The sequence below is a fragment of the Varroa jacobsoni genome, unplaced genomic scaffold (assembly GCF_002532875.2).
Source record: "Varroa jacobsoni isolate VJ856 unplaced genomic scaffold, vjacob_1.0 contig00133, whole genome shotgun sequence".
Classification (NCBI taxonomy): domain Eukaryota; kingdom Metazoa; phylum Arthropoda; class Arachnida; order Mesostigmata; family Varroidae; genus Varroa; species Varroa jacobsoni.
The window spans coordinates 60,852-79,614 of NW_019214416.1; the positions used below are offsets into that span (position 1 = coordinate 60,852).

The 18,763-nt window shown below is 40.2% G+C and overlaps 1 protein-coding gene and 1 long non-coding RNA gene across 2 annotated transcripts; both read right to left on the reverse strand.

The window, feature by feature from the left end:
- Positions 1-1,753: 1,753 nt before the first annotated feature.
- On the reverse strand, positions 1,754-7,573 carry LOC111270830 (toll-like receptor Tollo). The gene has a single exon (XM_022851260.2). The coding sequence runs from the start codon at positions 7,248-7,250 to the stop codon at positions 3,621-3,623; it is 3,630 nt and encodes a 1,209-aa protein (XP_022706995.1). The 5' UTR covers positions 7,251-7,573; the 3' UTR covers positions 1,754-3,620.
- A 7,380-nt stretch (positions 7,574-14,953) lies between these two features.
- LOC147752074 (uncharacterized) lies at positions 14,954-16,608 on the reverse strand. Its single transcript, XR_015315096.1, has 2 exons — positions 16,384-16,608; positions 14,954-15,556 (listed from the first exon to the last, which is right to left on the reverse strand). It is a non-coding gene; the product is annotated as an uncharacterized LOC147752074 (long non-coding RNA).
- Between the last annotated feature and the right edge of the window lie 2,155 nt (positions 16,609-18,763).

The following is an 18,763-nucleotide window of genomic DNA, read 5'->3' on the forward strand; positions in this document are numbered from 1 at the left end:
GCTACACTCTCCTCCTTCCCCACTTTCTATCCATTGCGTTCGTTAAGTTGAATTATATCAGTAACTGGCCACTGACTCATCTGCGTTTTTGAATGTCTGTTCCTAAGTCTATACAAACAGCAACAACTAATAGGTCTGTATTGAAAGATTACTGGAGTGCTGAGGCACAGTGGCAAAACAAGTGCAAGAGGGAGCTTAGATTAGGTGAGGTTTGATCCATAATATATTCATGAATAGTATTTAAACCGTACTTATCGCGACAACATCGTAAACGGTAATATGTGCTCTTCCATACCCGTAGCATACATGACTAATGCGAGTCAACCGGTACTTGCACCGCCATTGGGATAGTGTTAGACAAACTACGTAGCCGTATCATACAAGTTTTTTTTTCTCGACTCAGCGATATGATCATTGTCATTTTCTGTTGATATGCAGTCCCCTCTATTAGACAAACAGACGGATGGACAGCGTTCTATGCAGAGGTTTACGGGTTCGATGGTCGGCTATGGTAAACAATAGCCGACCACAGATCATCGAACTGCAGCGATATTCTTCTCTTGGCCATCCACCTCTTTTTCATCTTTGTAACTAGTATGAAATGCATGTGCACGCTCATCCCTCACTGGTTGGATATACCCATATCCTGCCTGTGCATACGCATATTCGACTGAATGCACCTGTATTCCCATACAGTAGGAAGACGCACATTGATTCGTCGCAATTTCCATGAATAAAAAAACAAACGAAACGATGATGATCAGTACAAAAGCTCGGCCGATGTTCCGAGCCCGTATCTGATTTTTTCTGATGTCCTCGAGCAACATGGGCACTATTATACTAGTATGATACCGGTTGACAGATATGATAATGCGAAGATTATGGGACAGCTTAAACATTTGAAATATTGCGCTAACTTTGCTTGACCTCTCCTCTTTATGCCCTCGAGACCCAACGCTAGCTGGTGACGTCCTGATGTACATATTTAATGTAAAGCTCGTGCTTGGCAAAATGTGTGTTCTAATTTATCGAGATCAGAAACTTGTCCAGAGATGGCTTTCAGACCAGTTCTGTATCAAATAGTCTGACTAAACGTAGTGCGATGACTTACTTCACCAAAGACATTTGCTGGTAAATTTTATTTGCCATGTTGATTAGGTGGATCTTGAATAGAATCGAATAGGGATATAATAATGTTAGCATTTTAAGAAATATGCTTTAGGTACAGAGAATCGTTATATCTAAGACAAACGGGTTTATTCAACTATCGTTCGAATTGGAAGACGTTGAGCAAACCTCAGCTGACAATGTACCTGCTTACTATGCACATTGATAGTAAGTAGTTCATGAGAACGCACTATTTGGTCATCTCTTAGCGAGTTCGTCAAGTAAAAGATATGTGGAACGTATTCTTATGGAAATACTGATCCGTCCGAAAGCGCTAAAGTTTTTATTTTGCATTTTTGAGACAAAAGTCTCAAAAATCGGTAAAAAAAAAGGCGGTACAATCCAAGAATGGATATGTATCTTTACCACTGCCGAGTGTAGGACTCGTTTACCAGAGAATTTTTTATTTTTCTTATATATAGCTTTAGATGAGTTGGTGTGAGAAGTGATAGAAACCAAATTCAACATACATAAATAAACAGTGTTTGAAATTATATTATTCTATACAACTCATTAGGTACCTAGGAATAATGACACGTTATTGTCGGAAGTTTTTTGCCAGATCATTTTTTCCATAGCATTCCTATTTTATTTTTCTTTTGTCAATGAGAACACATCGAAAGGCTTTTCAATCTTTCTTTCTTTTACTCCGCAATTGCTGCCCGCAGCTTTTACCTGTATTCGCAGTTGTATCATCACTGGCCCGGCTCACTCGTACATTATTTACATCCATATTTCTTATGAGTTTATGGTTATGATCGTTGTTATTAAGGGGCGCAGTTTTATTGTGCGTGATCCCCTCTACGTATGTGTGTGCATAATTATTTTGACGTTTTTAATAACTGTTTGTGAAAAAAGTTCACCTTGGAAACTGGGCAGTGTTTTTTATACGCGAGACGAAGTATCGAGATTCTGCTAGTAGTATCTTTATTAATTCAAATAGCGCAATATAATAATAATATGAAACATTTTTAAAAAAAACATCTCTGATATTGGTGGATTTAAAAAAAGGCACAAAACAATTATTCGTATTGGGTAAAACGTTTGAAGTTAAACTTGAGTACTGTCAGATATGTGCACATTTTTTTACAGGCGGGTATAGAACCAACCTAAAAAATCCGACGCATTTATATATAACCAAAATTTTGTAAAAATAAATGTTTCACTTATAATAAGAATGTCCACTGAACATGCAAAGATATCTTAATTTTTATCTAATTTTTTTCGGAAAGCAATATTCGTTTCAGAGTTCCGTATATATATATATATATATATATATATATATATATATAGGTTTGTTTTGTTTGCTGGTAAATTCGATAGGAAACACGGTGTTGCTAAGGAGATCAAAAGGAATAAAAGCTTGGAATGGATGAGCCGTTTTTTTTATTGAAGAGTGTTAATAGTCTGCCGACTTAGACTGTTTTATTTTGTCGCAGAATACTTTGTTTTAAAACAGAAGAACTATTTTAAGCCGATTCAGATGCAAGAAAGGGTCTTCCGGCGCATCTGCTGAAATTTCTTGTTGAACACATATTCGCAGATAGAAAACGAAAATGTTCTGTTAAGTGAAGAGCTTAAGTTATCACAATGAAGAGTCACAGCAGTGGGACGTCGTTTCGGTTATGACAACAGCCCGGTCTGCCAACCTTTACCTTAATAAATTATTTTCTTAGTCTGGTCTGCACTCTTGAATAGCATTTGTGCTCACTTTCGACGAGGTTTTCTCGCAACAGGTGTATTTACAGTGCATATGTACAATCGATTTTTCTATATTTTCGTCTGGCTTCAATGAATAACGATTAAAAAAAATATTACTCAACTTTTACATAAATTATCTGACAGTTTGCTTCACACCCATTAGACGACGTGCGCCCTTCTAGATCTTGTCCTTCAAGTCTACACTGATTTAAACGGTGTTATGGTCGGATGGGTCGAGTCGCTGCGTCCCATGCTTACATCACATGTCTGACCGCATTGATTCTTACGCACCAGGTACGAGCTCTCTCTCTTCCTTCCGCTTACGTGTTTTCTTTCGCTGACTGTTCTATCGTTCCGTTGCATTTGATTTACCTAGTTTCTCCTATATCTTTTAAACTCTCATAAACAGCTTCAGTTGCCGTGGTCTCATGAATATCATTGTATAGGTTGATGTCGTTGTTATCACAGAGACGCGCGCGTTGTAACAAGGGTTCATTTCGTTCGAGTGTCGAAACTACGGGCAGAGTTGTTGTTGTTGTTGTCATGGTCTGCACACAGTGAGGAAGTGTGCCTCGGTGGTAGTAGGACCTCTGGGCCAGGTGAGTCGCACTGACCGCTGGTTTGTGCCATGAGTCGCTGGCTGCACTACTGAGATCAATGTGGGAAGAAGATGCAGGCACGTGCAAGAGGGGCAGCAAAGTTCTTTGAGGGGTCGCGTGCCGTGACGTCGTTTGCAGCGCCCGCTCTCCGTGTCAAATGTGTACGGCGACGGAGGTTACATCTGAACGCATTGTCCCGGTCGGCTTTCGATGCCTTGCCTCCGCCGGCATCGCGTAACGCAACTTGTCCCAAAAATTCTTCTCGCCCCAATGCAAAAAAGTGCTGTGTTTGATCCACCTTCGAATATCAGGATCGAGCTCACGGAAGGACACCCGGCCAACAAAGATGACGACAAGTTTGTGGTTACTATTCAGCACTTCGCTATGGGCCGATTTGAACTCATAGCGGCACCATTCGCTCTTAAGGAAATTTTCTGATAGGATAACGATCGTTCGACGTGAGCATTCGACAGCTTCCTGAACCGCTTCACTCAGATAGCCGCCAACCATTGATAGGTCCCGATAATGCAGACAGAGGCGGTATGCAGGAGTTCCACACTCTAACTCCGGAGCAAGTACTTGCGCTACGAACGCTTCGTCTTTTTTGCTATATGATACGAATGCATCAAACAGTTTCTCTTCTTGAATGTGGTGCGCTCGTTGAAAAATTCGCACTCCATAATGACTGAAGAACCAGACGCTCATCTTGTGTCGGTACATCACCACAGCGATCAGTAAAGCACCGAAAAGCACCAAGAGTGCGCCTAATACGATGATCATTGGTAGGATATTATCGATGCGTCGTAAGTGGAAATGTCGAACCAGAGAAGTCGCCTGCGAAGGGCTGTGGCATTCGGTCATGTTAAGTTCCCATAGAGGAAGAACCGTTGTTTCATTGAATAAGCAGGATATTTGCGATATATCTTGCACGCCATTACCGCTCTCTTGAATGAACTTTGCAAGGTCTTGCATAAAATAACAATTACAGGACCACGGGTTGCCAGCTAGGCGCAAGTCAGTCAGCGCTGGATTGTGTTGAAAGGCCCATACTGAAATTTCGACAAGTAAATTTTGGTTGAGATGAAGAACTTGCAGGCTCCGAAGGTGAACAAATGTGATGTTGCTTAGATGTTTCAGTTTGTTATTGGACAAGTATAGCTCCCTAAGGCTTGAAAGTCCGTCGAACTCACGTCCATGTAATGTAGCTATCTTGTTATAATCAAGCCGCAGAACCCGTAACCGTGGTAGGCCAGAGAAGGTGCTATTTTGGATAGTAACGATATTCGAATTGTTCAAAACTAGCACCTCCATGCTTTTACGGCCAATGAACGAATGCGGCGTTAGAAAAGGAATATTGTTACCATCCAAGTACACTTCACTCACATCCATTGGAAGCAGCTTAGGGCTGTCGCTGTGATTACGCCCGCTGCACTCGACAATGTTGGTGCTCCACGATTGGTCATGAAGGCAGATGCAGTTGTTAGAACAGACCATTTCACAATCGCATGCATCAAAGTCACAGCAGTGACAAAGCGAAAAACAATGACTCTTATATTCGCAGAGGAACTGGGATGGTTTTACTTTCAGTACTGGCAAGGTTTGTGAAGCGTCCATTTTTGTGAAGCTGAGCCTACATTGGACGTCGTACAGATCAATGATCCGCGGATAATGGCGTGAATCCTCGCTACTCATTTCATCGAGATTCTGCAGATGCTGTAACCATTCCATGTGGCAATCACACAAGTACGGGTTGTTTGTGATGGCGAACTCCGGCAGGGGCCGACGCGATGGCACTTCGCTAAGTCGAAATGTCGTTATTTCAAGTATTTCTAAATGGTTATTAGTTAAATCGACTCGTGTTAAGTTTTGCTTGCCCAGAAATGTAAATGGCTGTATTCGTTTGAGGTTGTTGTTTCTTAGAAAAACGATTTCGATGCCATTTGGCAATGACGATGAATCGAGCTCCGTCAGTTTGTTAAAGGAGGCGTCTAACGTTCGAAGTTTGAGGTTTTGTTCAAGTTCAAAAAAGTTCCCCAATACTTCTATCATGTTATCGTGAATATCAAGCCACTGTAAACCTATGGGAATGATAGCGTAATCAAACCAGCGTATACGATTCACTGACACGTTGAGCATAATGAGATCCTGTAGATTACTGAATAGACCATTAATGTCTTCGATAAGATTCGAATCAAGTCGTAGATAATGAAGTCCTGGCATATCATCAAAGGCTTCGTGCTCGATTGATTGTATATCATTTCGGGCTAGATTAAGAACACGTACCGAGGGAAGATTATCGAATGTGCCCAAGGTAATATTTCCGATTTTGTTGCCCATCAGATTGAGTGCATGTAGCTGATTCAGTCCTTCATACGAAGCGTTGCCTACATTCCCAATGTCGTTATCAGACAAATCGAGGGAGCGTAACTTGTGAAGAGACGCAACAGCACGCGGAACGGTCGTTAACATGTTCCCAGCGAGATTAAGCTCCTGTAGCATTGAAACATTCTTAAAAGCATCAGCATGAATGGCCTCAAGCCAGTTGTTGTCAAGCTGAAGTGTCATCACGACGGAAAGTCCAGCCATTGTATGACGACCGATGCTTTTAAGCCGATTGTTGCTCAGTGTTAACGTTTGAAGATTGTCAAGGGGGGCAAATGTGTTATCAGCAATAGATTCGATGAGGTTGTTTTGCAGCTGAAGCACTTGCAAGCTGATTAGGCTATGAAACGCGTTCGGATATAACCGCGTGAGCCGGTTAAAGCTTAAGTCGACTACACTAAGCTCTGGAAGATGGCTTTCCGTTATTCTGTTATCAAGAGCTCCTAGCCATTCGAGTGCTGAAAGTTGGTTGTGTCCTAGATCAAGGACAGTTAATTTGTTCAGTCCACTGAACAAACCAGGTGGCAGTGCACTTAATGAATTGTTACGCAAATACAACTCAGACAGCTTCGGTGTAGACTGAAACAGTGCGGCCGGTAAGGCAAGTAATATATTATGAGCTAAATCGAGACGTTCAAGTTTGACAAGGCCTGCAAGTGCGAAAGGCTCCATCCTGACAATCTGATTATGGCTTAAACGCAGCTCTTGTAAAACACCGAGTGTGCTAAAACCGAGTTCGGGTAAAACGTTGATCTTGTTATATGCCAAGTCCACGGTACGAACGGTTGGCGTACACAATGAAGCAGAAGCAAAACCAATGTTGGCAACTTCCGAAAATCCATTATTTGTCAGGTTTACAAACTCGAGCTGACGATGTCCGCAAAACAGCCCCGGTGGCAGTATTTCGATATTATTTTCACTAAAATCAACTGATTCAACGCTGGTTAGAGGCGCTAACGTCGACGATGGCACTTTGAGGGAGAACCGACCCCATTTCGTATTATACGACCTCACAGTTAGCTGCTCGAGGCCGGACAGTCCCTTAAATGTGTTCGGGGGCAGCCTGTCGAGCTTGCAACGTTCGATGCGTAGCCGCTTAAGGCCCCGCAGATGTTCCAGTGAGTTACTACCAATTTCACTTAAAAATAACAAATCCTCACAGTAGATAGTTAGGTGTACCGTTTGGCCTGGAGTAATTAGCGAGAAATTTGTCACAGTGGCTCCATTCTGTAGGGTGCGTACTTTGCATATCATGGATACACCAGCTGTATCCGATAGCGGTTCCCATGTGCAATTTTCCGGTTGCATATAACGAATACTCATCGAGCATTTGGGCACCATGGAAAACATTACAACACAAATGGCCATGATACTGTGGCCGCTGAGCCGAGCGGTGAACATGGTTCTCACTGGGATTCACCCCACACTCGTTGCCCCAATCAGTTTCGATCAGTCAGCTTTGTTACATCAATCAGTTCATGGTTACATCATTATCCGTTCGGCGGCACCCACACCGGCAACGTATTATTCCCCTAGAGATAGTCAGAGAAAAATCAATCATAGTCAGTCGTATATTCCATATAGAGCTTCTAAAGCACACAACGCACTAGATTTAAAATAATTCAGTTCTTCTAATCATCTGTCGAACAACCTCGATACCGAAAAAAGAACGGTTTGTTGATTTCAGTATTACTATTCCCAGCATTTGATCGTGTGTCCCTCTACAAGCGCATTGGGCTGAATTTGCTTCACACTGATGGTTGAATCAGTACGAGCGACTCAAGTCAGAAGCATCCTTTCTCAAGTGGTGATGGTCGACTTGGGAAAGAGTAGGAAAGAGTCACTGCCTGTAGGACGATTGTATGAGACCTACGACCCAATAACTGTTCTGCTCATTTGCCATGAGGTAACGGGTGGAACCACTAACGTTGTTGCACATTTTCTACATTCTGTTTTACCAGTTCGTTATCAGTTAACGATTTGCTATTAAACTCAATACATAGTCATTCTTTTTATAGCAATACGGCTATATTTAGGTACTAGCCCATACTGTGTTGCACAAAATGTTCACTACCGTAGAGGCTGCCGAATACTTACTGTGAGCTGTGACATAAATAAATTTTTGTATAAACTATTTTTACGCCTTTATGTAGTATTTTCGTATAGAGTAGGACTATGTGTAGGCTAATTTTTTTAGCTTTTTAAGCTTCTTTTAATGTTTTATGGAGATTTACTTGACAATAGAGTGTCTTCGGCGTGGATAAGTCCAAGAAGCAATAGTGAGATGAGTTCTTAACCACTGAATGTTTTATTATTGATATTAGTTTTTCATAGCAAGCTTAACGGCTTCTAAGATTGGCCAACACCATACAATAATACATTGTTCTTTCACAGCTTGATTCACAAACAAGCACAACAGAAACGCCTTCGGTATCAAAATTCGGGGAAGTACTTTTTCTTGAATCAACGTTCCTTCTTACTCTGACATTGTACTACATGGTTTATCGGACACTAACCAAGAGTCAATACATTCACAAATAGACGCGCCCACAGGTAGCAACAATGACTATCATTTGACGAATGTAAAGTTACATCGTAAAAACATTTCGAAGAGGACAGCGCCACCGACAATGCCCAAGTACCAAGGCCAGAATGGCAGTCAGTGCTCACTAAATAGCATCTACAGGCGCCCCTTGTTGATGTTGTTTGGCACGCTTCAGTATTCATGGAAGCAGGTAAACGCACTGTCGTGCGCCCATAGTACCATCGCCACTTCTGCGCCTACAGTAAGCAATAGTGCATCGGTCCAGTAGAAAATTGTTGGGCTGCATCTACGATTCGGTTTTAGCGCACGCTTGCTGGGGTGATCGAACCTCCTCCGTAAGCACCTCCCGGCAAACTTTAAGCAAGGAAGCTATAAATGAAATTTGTCGAGAACGAACGTCGTCGAACGTCAATATTGAAGAACAAAGTAGCGTAGGCGCCAAACGTATATAGCGTGATATAATAAAGGGTCGGTTAGGTATTGGGTCTCGATTTTTTTCGCATTCTCGTTGAAGCAAGATCAAGTAAGAAGATGAGTTGTGTATGAAAGGGAAAAGGCTAGCTGATTACTTACAGAAAGCGAAACAGCTAGGAAGATGCACATATGAATTCACATATACCGATGTATATATGAAACGTCAGCAAAAACATAGCAGAGCACCCGCGGATGCCGTAAAGGTGGCGGAGGCCCCGGGGACGGTCAGAGGCGACGGTTCGCACATCTGTGCGCGTCACTTTTGTTAAGGCACAAAGGTAAAGTAAGAAACACCGACAACGTACAGAGCAGGCTATCGGATATTTTCCTCGACGTTTTTAGCATGCACAAACGAGTCAATAGTTCATTTTTATATAACAATAATAGTAATCGTTATTTTATCTACAGTATATGGGTTTAAAAATAAGCTTTTAATGATTTTTTCAGTTATTATATCACTTGAAACTCTTTTATGCTTATAGTTCCTCGGAAGCAACAGGCGATCTTCAGGACAGGGCTCACCGAAGCATAAATGAACGAAAACGCGATGTAGGTGAGGAAAACACGAACAATCCTTTCGGTTTGAGGACAAAATGTAGTTTGGAGCGCGTGATTGAATCTGCTGCCGAAATCGCAGCTTTGATTTCCAGCTAAAGACAATTTCTTTATGAACTCTTAATAACAGCTTTTCCTGTTCTAAAGGAGCATGCCATGGTCATGTTTATTAACAATATATTCATAGTTTATTTCTACAGTTTTCCAACCGCGACGGTACTAGTGCTCAGCAATTCCGGCCTTTGTTGAGACACGAACAATAAATTAAGTACAATAATCAATGTTCTATTGAAGTATATACTCTTGGCATGTTTCAATTATCTTTATTAATTAGGCCCTCATGATTCACCCTTGTTGAGGTTTAGACGGCCAGAAATTTTTAAGTAGAGAATCAATTTTGCGGCCATCACGGTCCAGAAGTAACTCCGGTATGACTCTGAAATCATATCAGCGTCGTTAAGATAACATAGTATGACCATTCTAACGTAGAGCTCGATTTCGAAGAAGGTAAACGTATTTCACGTATTTGAATAGCTGCTTCTGAAACTAGCAGTGTTTCGCGTGTTACAAGAGGTAAATTTCGGCCTAGAATCGAGCTAACGCTTTGGTAATCACGACCTACGCTTCATCGCCGCAAAGACCGGCTATTTGTGACATCATAAACATTGCGTAATAACATTTCGCAGTGTCTATTAAATATACTTACTAAACATTGTCTTTTGTTTTTACCTCTATTTACGCTATTGCACTAATTATGAAAATATCGGCACATAGATTAGTTGTAAAACATAGAAACTATTGGTTAATGTGTTTACTGTTAATTATATATTTTTAATAGAACCAGGCTTTAAGTAAAGCCGTAAATGTATTATGATTTAAGTAAGCATAACGCATCCTTAAACAACGTGACCAACCGGCGATGAAAGGCGCCTAGTTGAGAGCAGCATTTTATAAAATAGCGCAAGCGTCATTAATTTCCAATTAAATTAATATAATTTTTTTATTATTATAATTTTATTTATTTCTATATTAATATTAATTTTATCTTTGATGATTAGTTTTAAAAAAGAATGTATGTATGAAAAACCTAGATCTTTTGAATGACCTTTAGATTAAATTTTTTAGTTTTTTTGATATTGAAATTATTATCATTTTGCATGTGTTAGGAATAATAATCTTAATTATAATATTTATACATGTAGTTTTAATTAAATTTTATATATTTATGGACCCAGAAAATTTTATTCCTGCTGATTCATTAGTTCACATTCAATCAGAGTGGTATTTTTTATCTACTTATACTATTTTGCGGTCAATTCCTAATAAATTAGAAGGAGTAATTGGATTGTTTGTAAGAATTATAATTTTATTATATTACTTTGGTTGTCAAAAAATTTGTATAGTTCTCCATCTCTTTATGCGTTAAATGAGGTTGTATTTTGAATTTATATAGTATAAGTCCATATAAGTATTTGTACAGTATAAAACGAAGCTTCGATCTATATTTTTATTCGCACTCAGGCTAGTATGCCCTTGGTGGACAATTGATTTTCGAAATTATTCTATTTATTTATTAATTATTATTATTTTGGAAAAAAAATCTATTTGAGATTGACTCATATGCTATTTAAGATTAGTAATCGTGAGCCAGGAAACCAGGAAAGTTTACAGAAATACTTATCAAAATCGGCGTGTCATCATAGATTTTTCAAGGAAGAGTTACCCCATAGGTGCAGTGTGTCCATAATTAAGGTTCCCTTCGTCGTGTTCCCTTCGTGGACAAGCAGTGACGAGCGTTGTCGTAGTAATAACGCGCTGCTTTGATTTGCTGCGTAGTCATAATTGGTCGCGTCTTATAACTTTTTTATAAATCTCATCTCTTATGATATACCTCGCAAATGATGCCGATTCCTCGAATTTACTTTAGTTATCTGGCCCATTTAGCGGCCGACTTGTGTTGGCCCAGTTTTAATTTAACGTAGTACGATCGGTAATTACATGACGACTACTCTGTTTTGGGCTTACAGACATTGTAGGATAGATAGTCTATATCGCAAGTTGCACCGTGGAAGATAACCCAAAGATTAGGCTTATTCGCGTACCCAAACATTAGGTGGGTTTATGTGGTACTTCTTTCCTGGACCACATCTATCGTGAGGCGAAGGTTGCGTGCCTGGGTGGCGGATTCGAAGAGAACGGAAATCTTAGTGTGAGCCTGATCATTCTCGCCAGGCCATAAAGCTCAAAGCCGAGTTCGCCATTATTTCTGTCTAACACCTTCATGTTCATCCAGGGCTGTCGCTAACCTCACTCGATTAACCAAAACAGAGGAAGACAACAATAATGAAACGCTGTGGAGGTAGCGGTCGTCGTTTCGAGACGTCGAAACAGCACAGAGACGATGTGGCGAAGACGATGCTTATGAGGATGGTAGTCTTTTTTCTTGATCCTCTTTCAAGAGTTCGGCGGCTTGGTGTCAATTGCACAGTAACGTGGTGATCATGTAATCACCAGACGCAACGGGTATATTGACGTTCTTAAAAAAAGAAAGAAAAAGAAATATATCCGCTGGCCTTTGAAAGCACTACCACATTGAAGTAAAAAGGCAACACGTAGGATGCCGATAGCGAACGCACTTACATCCGTACATTTAGTGATATACACACATTATTGAGCCAACTAAAAATTCTATGGTTAAGGACACCAATGGACTACTGATATTGCAAACACGTGGTTGGATGTCACTTTTCAAAATATTTTTCGGGAACAGGTAACAGCATTCTAACTCCATTTACATATCAGTATGTTCACCAAAAATTCGCATGTTATAAATTCAGCTATTTTATTCATAGTTATAAATCTTCGTTAGCACATTAACTTAGTATAGGCGTAATATAATGGGTCTGGAGTAATTTGCAACGATACATTAATCCTTCAAAACGAAAATATATATGATATTTAATAAATAGCTATGTTGATTCAGACATAAAAAGGTTCATTCCAGCTAAAAGTTAAATTGCCAACCAAACGCACATACAAACTAAACCTACTTTTTGCCTATAATGTAAGTAATTAGAGGCAGGTTCAATATTACAAGCCTGTGGTAGGAAGTTGTAGGTGTATTTGTAATTCTCAACTGTTTGTTACAGCTCACCAGAAAAAGCGGATAGCTATTTTAGCCGGAAGCGTTATCAGCAATCAGCCCATCTCATGGACGACCAATCAACAAATGACTCGAAACGTACAGCGGAATATGACCTGGTTCAGCGAAATAGGATTGGCGTCGTGAACAACATCATTATAAACGATTATCATGGGATATCCGTTGTGTCCGACCATGTGAAAATAGATTTCAAACATGAATGCTACAAGAAGCACGGTCCCAGACCGCCTCAGCACTATGAGACTTTGAACAGAAAAATTCGACGAAGTAAAGCACATCTCTTTGAGCTAAGTTAGCCGTATTTTCTAAATTTTTTAGTCCCCGATTAATGTTCTGACTTTATTTTACATTGTTGCGTACACGCTTACAATTCTGAACTTTAATACAACCCTATACCCCCACTTCTAATGCTGCTAGATCCTCATAGCGATTTTCTTTGATATGACAGTTTCACTATATGTTTCCTATCTTGGACCAGGCAAATCAATTCGTGAAAACCAATTCTGGCCGGCCTACGATAGCTAGTTTACGATGGTTAATAGTTTAAGTGAAAAAACCGTGTGGCGCTCTTTCTTCTAAAGGCAATAGTTCTCGCCGATGATTATTTGGATTAGTGAGTAATGGGAAGCAGCCTAACTGGCTTACCGGCTTCTATACTAACGGGCAGAACGAACGACGTTGTCAGCTGTTGAGCAAAAAATTCAAAGCCTCATTCAGGCAGCTCCTTTCCTTCATTCAAGGAAGTTTGACTGTTTTTCTACCCTGTAGCATTCGCGAAGCGTTCAAACCGAACAACAAGCAGTCAAACGGATACCGTCAACTCGCAGATATTAGGCGAAAGCTAAGTCTTGACTTCTAGCATCAAAGGTTTCTTCTAAGGCCTATATTTTAGTGGAAACATTTGAGCTAGTTCCAGGATTTCTGAAGAATAGAGGTTTAGAACCTGCGTGAGAAATACAAGTAACTATTTGCTTGCTAATAGAAAAGCTAATTTTTACAGCTATTGAAAAAAATGTATTTTCATATTGCGTACGTATAAATAGGTACTTTTTTGAAACAGTAAACCGAGCAGAATTGCCAAGGAAAATAGAACTTATTTTTAGGACCCTAACGGCCAAAACGAAGATCATATTAGATATGCGTATTTAGCATATAACATCCGAAGAGGAATCTCCTGATAGAATATATGTTATTTGTTTCTACACTACGCGAAATTGTTGCTTCTCAGCTGGCTATGCATATATATACATAAAGATACAAACACTGAAATACTTACAAGAAAGCAATACGTTACATGCACTTCACGGAACGGAGTACCATAGCAAATGCTGTCGTTTGCCGGCATTTTCACATCGGTACTTTCGTACGACTGCAGACGTCCCTCTTACTTATTTAATTACTCACTCATAATTTAGAATTGATTTAACGATCTAGCGTGATTTTTAGCTCATCACGGTCCATTAATGTAACTCTTCAATAACCCTGGTATCGTAGCCATTTTTATTATTAATTAAATCTTTAACGAATTTAACCGTAATGGCAATTATTGTTATATTTGTTTTGCCTAAATACTGATGTAGACGAATGGTCTAAGTGATTTAATCTGAGACGTCTTACAGGGGAAGATAGGGAAGCTCGGAAAGATGTCATCTACATCAGCGACACGCTCAAGGTAATTATGTTAAACAGGTCATATATATTGCCTTTCAGTTATTTTAATGGGCGCAATATATATGGTCGTATATTTTTTGAAAACAACGATTCTATTGCCACGAACATACGTGACTTAAAGTGGCCTCAACTTAACAATGATTGCATTTTTACGCTTAGCGTTCTATAGTGTAACGGACAGAACGTTTAAACAGTCACTCGCAAGCCAAGCTACCATCTTATTTTTATAATCGTCGACAAACGCGCTTCCCGACTTTCCAACTCGTATCTGCTCTCCCTGTATTAGTTTGTTCTAACGCATGGTAACCGCGTTTCGCTGTTTCAATGTATTTAATAGACGCGCGTTTTTAAGCGGCAGCGTTTTCTCAGGCTCTAGAGTCTTTGCCTTACTCGTTACTGCTTCACGTTGATTTTTCGTCAAAAATATTACTGACAGATACTCTTTTGTGAGAGATTCTCTAAGAAACCCCATCTAACGTCGAAGGATCCGATCCGTATGTTGTTTGGGTAAAGAGAGTGTTGAGCTGTTTTAGAACAGTGACTCAGGCATGACCGAACTGCTATAAAAACATGCTTTGAAAGCGTAAAAATCGATGAGGTAGAAAAATTGAGGCTTTAAAAACAAACGAAAAAAGCAATTCAATGACAATTTTACAGTAGCAAAACGTGGACGAAAGCAAATCGATGAAACGGAGAGAGAGTTCAGAACCGTTTGTTTTGTTTTTTATTCGGATCAAACGTATCATATCTGTTTAGAGATCATCTATGCATTATATGTCATCTACAGCATTATATGTCATACCAAACTGCATACAATTATAGCATCGAATATCGCTCGCCAGAGAAATTCATCGCTCAGTCTCAATAGGACGCCATGAGCATCCACTGAGCTTGAGTTCTATGTAGAATTCTCGGCTGTTCCTCCCCCACACCCCTTTGGTACTTCTAGATAGAGCACCATTTAGACCACCGCGACCGCGCTAGATGCGATCAGTAATGTTCTTTTCTCTTCATACAAAGACCTCCCCAGAGTTGAGTAACACTCTCACTGAATTTTTCGCTGGAGATTGACTTGGATCTCCGTTCTGGTCAGGGGAAGCTTTCTGATTTGCAGGAGACGCTTTCGTAGAGTGGTCCGAGCGTTTAAATTCTTGGATTGCGCGCACACACGACAACTTCATAATGTCTCGTCAGATAGCTAGGAAGAGATAGAGAGAGAGCGTTTGCTGGAGATCGATTTTGGCGATGCAATAGTAGAAGCAGAATCCGATGCGATATATAGGACACAAACATCTCGACCTTCAAAAGATACGAGCTCTTTATTTACGGGTTTCGTAAAGACGAAGTTCAGTGAAGTTCATTGCCGAGTCCCACAAAGCGCTCATACATACAATTCACAATAAGCATCTTGGCTGTCAAAAGATCCTATTGCTGAATGTATTCATATATTTATATTTCAGCACTATATTTAGGGCAGCACTATACTCGTGATTTCTAACGTGTTTTAAAATATCGAGATCTATTTAATACGTGAACATTGTGCACGTTTGGCAGAATTTTTTAGACGCTAAATATTTCCGCAAGTGTTAAGTGTGCGTTTTTAAACAACACAGTTGTATTATTCTATCGTTCTAGTTATTTTGCATATAATTAAATGCTAGTTATCCATTTTTTATTGGTGAAAGAGGGCACGAAGCAAATAAACAATACCGGGAAGTATATAGTCTTCTTCTTTACTCTGATAGGCTGTTTGTAGACGAGCGAACCCTAGATCTGTCGGTTAGCGTGAACTTAGTTCTTTGCTCCGCATAGCCATAGGCTCATTTTTTTTGTCTGCGTCCTGAATTCTGTCGGCTCTAAGGCTTTCCTCGAATCGACTCAGATCTAGCTGTAAACACATTATCTAGTCGACTCGATTACCAGATAGTGTAGTTACTTTTCATCAGTTCCAACGACTGAATGGTCAGCGGCCCATCTGTGTAGAGCAAGTCAAGATTCTGCACTTTGTGTATACACATTGCCACTATATTGCGGCCATATTGTGCATATTTATACACGTTGACGTTAGTATCTAGTCTCTGAGAGAGTATCGCATGCAATTTCGACGGTATCGAAGCTTTACTAACCTTACATACTGCCATGGCTACGCCGGCTGGCCGACAAGAAAAAGCAAGCAGTAACAAGAAAAGAAATGAGGGCTAGAGGAAATGTTTGGACAGTGCAAAGAATTTATGCTGTTTACGCTGTCTGCCGTTATCTCCGAATGCTACTGGTAGTGGTGCGATTCAGTCAGCTTACTGGATGCTTGGGTAGAGGTCTTGTTTAGCGGTTGCCATTACTACTACAGGCGATAGCTCAAACCCAGAAGCATGAGAAAACGGAGCCCATCGACCGCCAAGCAGTGGATCTCGTATCGTATAAAGCAGGACGCCACCTAATACCGGTCCGGTCAGCAATAATAGTGCTGATAGACATAGCAGTAGCAGTAGTAGTAGCAGCAGCAGCAGCAGCAGCAGCAGCCGCCAAAACAACAGAAGTAATCTGCTGACCGTTGTACTTAAAACGGACTATTTAACGAGCCCAGAAGAAAGTGATACCCATTGCACAATCGTTTTGACATTATTGGGGTTTGGCATAGAGAGAAACTAGCCGGTAATTTGCTCTACGTTGAGCGTGTCAGGAGACTGAAGTTTGGTGGCCATTATTAAAAATAATAATATTAATAATAACTATCATAAAGCTACATCTAGGCATCGTTACGAGCACTTGTAGCAAATGGCTGTCAGTCGATGTAGCAAGCTTCATTGACAATCATCATACATTTTCCATAATAATCTATTCTTATCTAGCGTTATTGAGTTCTTTATACAGATGTCTGTAAACAAGTGGCCATAAACGATGGGTGGTCGTGCTATTGCCCTGTATCGTAATAGTATCTCGTTATCGTACTCCACGATTATCATCTATTCTGATGTTATTTATAAACGTAACAATATTCAGATCACTTCTATGCACAGGCATAAATCCAGATATGAAAACATCATAGACCTTTCATAGCAACACGGAAATATCTAAGTATATCATAAGCTGGTTTCAATAAATAAATACATAGATATTCTGGTACAGCGTCAGCTTGTAGCACTAGCCTCCAATAATATGTGTCTTACGCATACCATACGAAAGCATCGCGCAAAGATTCAAGACCAGAACTGGCGGCAATTGTACACCGATGCTCTCTCTAAGATTGGTAAATGTTGAAATGGAGTGTTCGTGGCAGACTCTCGCCGAAATGGAAGTAACAAACAACAGCCGTTGCGCTAAGGTGGACACTCTCCCTATTACTTAAGCGTTATTCGGGGTCCGTCATTTGCTCGTTGTCACAGCATCATATATGAATTCCAAACGAGCAGAGATCAATGAGTACACCAGGAAGAAAAGAAGATATGAAGAACAATTTAACATGCTATGACGATGCTCCATGTTTCTCCCGCGCTTTTTCCCTTCCACTTCCTCCGTCCACAACGAAGCGCTGTGGAAAAAAAGCCAACGAAGTCATTGCCAGCAGGACGCCGATGACAACTACATGAGCGGTGCCATGACAATTATAATCATCATCGGCAGCAGCGGTACTACTGCTGCCAACGTACGACATTATCGCTCTCATCTCATCGTAGTATTCAAAACGTTTTGGCCTTGCAGATTTACTTGTACATCTGAAGGGCATAGAGATAAAAGAAAACTTTGTGGGCGTATGCGTGCAATCCTGCTCGCTGATGTTTACGAGTTGTCCTACGGAAGACGTTCGGCAACAATTTTGCTTTTCATCTGGATCTGTTTCGTATGCGCGTCGGCTATGTTTTTCGTTGTCTTCAGTTAAATTTTTCGCTTTGCCGCTACCACGGGTAGCTGTAATGTATTTTGACGTCCAACATTGCTTCGATATCGTTTCGAAAAACACCGCATGTGAAAACGATATGGAATTGCTTTATAAGCCTTAAGACATTTTCGTGCTCGTATATACAGAATGAATCCGAGATAAAAGAACGCGAACTTTACCTCGTACAGAATAATAATAACAGATAGATGGACATATCCCGTCGCTACTAATTAAGCTTGGATTGATTTTGCCCTATTAATATCAACGTTTCTGGATCGATTCTGACCGTGGCATGATTGCTTAGCGTTATTTTTACATACACACACGACAGCTGCTAGGAATACTTTTTCCTTTCAGCTCAGTCATTGATTTCTTGTTATCAGTGAATTATAGCGAACGAGGACATGTATGGGTTACGAGATCTTGTTATTGAAGAGACAGTGTGTTTCGACTGGAGACGAGAAATACGCTTCAATAGAGTAAAAGCGAATATTATAGTATAACTCATTCTAGAAAAAACAAATTATAGCGAGATCATCGGGTCAGCTGGCCTTGATCCAGTCCTGCAAGAACGTTTAAATTACAATAAATTACCACAAGAGATATTGTGCATGAAAAAACAAGCGAGC